A 5,188-nucleotide genomic window follows, 5' to 3' on the forward strand; every position below is an offset into this window, starting at 1 on the left:
AGTATGTCGTTTTATTTTATGGATTATACTTTTAATACTCCTTTTTAATATGCTTCTTTCTTATTGTAAAATGAATTTATATGTTTTAATCTTTTATTCTATTTCATGCTGTATGGTAACTTACAAAACCGAATCAGTAGTCAATTCACCTCTCTTCAAATGAGATTTGCATATATAATAATCATGCCTAAAAATAATAAATAAATAAATAAATAAAGATGAATGAGAATTGTATGAAGACGTTTTTACCTAAATTTTGATGACATATGATTATAACTACTAAAGATCTAAACTAACCAATCTACTCCAAGAATGGCTGACTAACACGTCAAGATACTCCATTTGCTAAGGCATATATATAATCAACTTCGAACCAAATTCCCAAAACTTATTTAATAAGCAACCTTGAACTCGAATACAAGGGAACTTGGCTCACTTACATTCTAAAACAAAGTCTTACAGAATTTCTCAACCATATCTTTGAACTAAAATTTCAATACATATTGAATATTACTCTCTATCCCATTTTCTTCGAGCATCGTAATCTTTTTTTTTTTTTTTTTTTTTTTATGCATAAAATGGGTATAAGCTATAGAGAAGGGCGAGGAAGTCTCGCTTGAAATCAGAATCACTGTATCTGTGGACCCTTATTTTTCTGAATGCCCCAAAAATGTCACATTTTCTTAGCCTATCTCTCTTTTTTTTGATTTCCCAAAACTATATCCCTTTTTTTTAAAACATTAAAACTCTTACATTGTTAGGTAATCTTTGATGTACTGCCAGTGCCAAGCAGTTGGCTGAAAAGAAAATGGAGCATTCATACACAGTGTCTTAATTTGAAACCATATTAATCACTTCATACAAGCCTTACTTCATAAAGATCCAGATGTTTCTTTCTAGCTTATCCATGACAAACCTAAGCAGTTAAATATCCACCCAAAACAAGCACATTTTCAAATGTTCAAACATGCTGATAATCCATAAACAACAAACAGAATGACCTGACAAGTTTATGGCAACCTCATAAGATCCTTATCTGAATAATGGATCGATACACAGCAAAAAACATGTTGGTTTTTAGGACAAAATCATTGAATACTAAAAACAGATTACTACTACAAGGAGCACAGAAGTCAGTTTTTATAACTGGGCAAAACTTCAATATCAAAAAGAAACTAAACCTCCAAAGTTTGCAGCTGATGCAACAGATGAAGCTGTTACAAAGGCCAAGATTTAGGTTTTACCATTCCAGTTCCTATACCTGCAATCCGCAAATATCCTCCTTCCTAGTCATTTGCCATTCCCAAAAAAATTATGAACTAGCTTATACAAGCCCACAACCGTATTTGTTCAGAGGAAAGGTAAGGCCATCTAAATTGCCCCAGGAAAGCCAAAGCATTTCCAGCTTTTATCCCACCTCTTCCATCTGGGAAAACCCCTTCTGAAGGGGAAGGGGAAGGTTCAACGTGGTTACCGAGCCCTGACATGAAAAAGCCCGTGAATACATAAAATTAACAAGAGGAGATTGATTGAGTATTCCAGGCATTTAACCAGATAAAATTTTGTGCATAATCAACCATTATCAGCCTCCCCTATAAAACCCAATGACAGAACTATTTCTTTCATCAGTTCAGAGAAAAAAAGAATGGCCAGTATTAGACCCCAATTTGAGCACATACTATAAAGTGAAAAGAAAATTAGACATAGATGAGACCTTTTCTTCCATTATCATTCTTGGAAGGCAGACTTCATTGCAACATTTTTAACGCTATACTATGAACTATCGACAATATAAATGTGAAAAAAAAAAGGCAAAATGAAGTTGTTAAACAATTACTCCATAGTACAAATTAACCAATTAGCAGAGAAGCACACCATCCCACAGCTCGTTGCCTAAGTTCAGCAGTATCAAATTCAGAATCAAATGGAACAAATATATTCTCCTTTTTCACATATACACAATCAAGCATAGATAACAAGTTACAACTTACTCATCCATATGATGAAGAGTGAAGTTCTGCATGCAATCAAGGGGAAAGATCATCCATAAGATTTTTTTTTTAAATGACATAATCATAGTAATAACAGAAGACAAGCCAATCAGGTCAACTTTGTCAATTTAAAAATCAGAATTAATTAGACAATATGTTCATTTATTTAGAAATAAGAAAAGAGAATGACCCAAATGAATCAAACCGTTATACATTTTTGAAATATACAAGTATATAGGACCGTACACAGAGAGATAAACATGTTAAGAAGTTTTATGACATTAAGCAAAAGAAATGCAAGTACATCAGTAGCAAATTTACCTTACATACTAGAAGGTTCCTTTTCAAACCTTAAAGAAATTGAAATCAATTCCTGGATAACCAGTCTACCAGCTAAAGAAAATACAGCCCCCACCCCCACCCCCACCCCTTCCGCCCTTGTTATCCCTTTCCAAATAAAAAAATAAAAATAAAAAGCTAGAAAGGAAGCCACTTTCTAAATCATATGAGGGAAGAGAAAGGAGAACAAAGCCAATTCATCCTCCCTTTTCCCTGTTAAACTAACAAAATGCAGAAGAACATTAAGAACTATACTACTACATTAAATCTACTTAAGCCGCATATATCCAGACATTGCTTTTTTCAATAACCATAATCAAAAGATTCCCAATGTTCTGAGAACAGACTTACATTATCACGGGTAAGTTAAACTACTAGCCACCGTCGCCAATGTTCTTCACAAGTGCAATTCCTCATACTCTGTTTCATTGTTGTCAGCAGCTTCATTCCTAGCTTCTTCACGCCTCGACTCATCTTTCTCTTCTTCAACAATCTTCTCCCCCACAAACTCAGTTCCACCTGCTTCATCGCCTGGGGCCTCATTTTCCTTGTCTCGAACTATTTCCTCCCTAAAAGTTTGACCCTTTAATCCATCATCCCCTCTTCCTTCATTCTTTAGCTCATCTTCTCCTGCAACAGCATCAGCCGCTGCAATCTCATCCATACAAACATCCCTTATACCTTCACTCCTTGGCATATCACCATTATTATCCTCGTGCATAACATCTACATTTCTAGTATTTCCAGCAGCAAACTTAACAATTTCCACATTGTTATGATCAGGAAGACCAGTAACCACCCTAACATCAGAACCACCACCCTCACTTTCATTATCAGACCCATTCTCCACAACCTCCTCGTTAACATCTTCAGGTACCTGACTCTGCCTCTCTAAAAACTGTAACCTCCTCCTCAAATCCCCCAATTCCCTCTCCATTAAGAACAGCCTTTCCTTCAATGTCAAATTCTCTTCTTCCAACTGAGCTATATGGGTATCTTGATCATCCACTCTATTCTCCAAAACATTGTTATAATCACCTCCATAACTTGGATATATCATCTCAAACCTACTCAAATCATGGTCCAATCTCCTCTCCACTTCCACGTGTTCTTCCACATCGCTGTCACTTGATCCTCCACCATGTCCCCCGTCCTCATCTTCCTCATCATAATGACCAACTTCTGGTGATCGAAGCCGAATCAACCCTTTCATCGACCCATAACCATCCACACCCCATTCTTCCTTGGCCATATCACCCAAAACCTCCCTCGACGGTGAAAAGATTGGCGTAGGAAGCACCGCAGGCGTCACCGGATATGGGGACACTAAGGACGCTATCCCACCCGACTTTTTCGCTCGTATTATAAACGAAGTTGTATTCCGCGGCGCGTAAGGAGCAAAGCGGTTGTTGTTGTTATTGTTGTTGTTGCTGAATTTCTTCTTGTTGCCGTAGAATTTTCTGGCTTTTAACCGATTCTGAGATTGGAGCTCGTTAAGAGTTGGAGGTTTGTACCCTTGTGTACTACCACCCGAAGCAGCGGAAACAGAAGAAACACCAGAAACAGAACCCATGGATAAAGGCTTATTATCGAACTTTCTAGAATCTTTACCGGCGGAAACATTTTTGCCCTTCCAATTGTTATTACGATTGAAAGAGGGGAATTTCTTGTTCGAGTTAGGGTTAGGATTTGCGTCCGGATATTGCCAAGGCTTGTAGCTTCGAGTCAACATCATCTGGGGAGGTGCCTGGTTTATCATCTGAGGACCTGAGCTTATCGGCTGCGACTGAGCCGCCGCCGATTGGTTCATCGACTGAGAGTGAGCCGCCGCCATCAATTGATGAGACTGATTCATCATCTGATGCTGAACCGGAACTTGAACATGAACCGGGTTCATCATCATTTGCGGTGGCTGATTCATCATCTGAGACTGATCATTCATTTTTTAAAAACAAAAGAAACGAAATCAAAGAAATCTAGAATGAAAGAAGAAACCCTAATTTTGCAGTTTCAGAGTTGAAGTTTGTCGCCAGATTCAAACGAAATATTGATCCGTTAATTTCTTTAGCTTTTTTCGTTTTTCAATCTAAAACCAAAAATTTAGATTAAATTGCTTTGAAATCTTTGTGCCCTTTTTTCTGGTTCGTAACACCGAGATCTGGAAGCATCTGACGCAATGTGGGGGCTAATGGTTGATTTTATAGGGGGAAAGAGTCTCTGGACGGTTAGATTTTCACGATTAGAGATTGACGACCAAGATTTGACCGATTTTCTTTTTATCCTTCATGTTTTGGAAATTTGGAGATGTGGTCCGTTTCTTCGAAGGGAAATATTTATTTTGGTAGTGTATTTTGTGCTAATTTAGATGTGACTCCTTTGATTTAATTGCTTAGTTGTCAATTCTATGTTTGCTTTGTGGCGGACAATTAGGGTTGTTTCCGAATGATTGTTTGGAGCCGAAGTAAAAAATAACTTTCATGGCTTGGAAAAATTTTAATTTGTAAACTTGAAAATTTTTAATACGGCCATTAAAAGAATTTAAGAATTTTATTCCCCAATAAGCCATTCATTTTTTCTTCAACATTATAAATGGGTAGTATTATTATTATTTTTTTTTTGAATTTATTGGTAGTGTTTTTTAAAATTAAATGGGATAGTATTTTTTTACATGTAATATTGAATTATATAATAAAAAATAATTCTATCTCATCTAATAAAATTATATTTAAATGAACAATACCATTTTACTAGACCTTAGCTAAACCTTTCTTTTCATTGAATAACAATTGATTAGAGTTGTAATGCAGGGAAGCATCCCACTATTTGTGTTATCCATTCAAACATATTTTAAATTTCGT

General features: G+C 36.3%; 1 protein-coding gene across 1 annotated transcript; it reads right to left on the reverse strand.

Annotated features, from left to right (window-relative positions):
- Positions 1-1,009: 1,009 nt before the first annotated feature.
- LOC111301818 (uncharacterized) lies at positions 1,010-4,593 on the reverse strand. Its single transcript, XM_022897800.2, has 2 exons — positions 2,682-4,593; positions 1,010-1,480 (listed from the first exon to the last, which is right to left on the reverse strand). Exon 1 carries the CDS (start codon positions 4,270-4,272, stop codon positions 2,728-2,730), a length of 1,545 nt encoding a protein of 514 aa, XP_022753535.2. The 5' UTR covers positions 4,273-4,593; the 3' UTR covers positions 1,010-1,480; positions 2,682-2,727.
- Positions 4,594-5,188: the final 595 nt, after the last annotated feature.

This window comes from Durio zibethinus, chromosome 15, assembly GCF_047325235.1.
Source record: "Durio zibethinus cultivar Kanyao isolate XHJ-2024 chromosome 15, ASM4732523v1, whole genome shotgun sequence".
Lineage (NCBI taxonomy): Eukaryota > Viridiplantae > Streptophyta > Magnoliopsida > Malvales > Malvaceae > Durio > Durio zibethinus.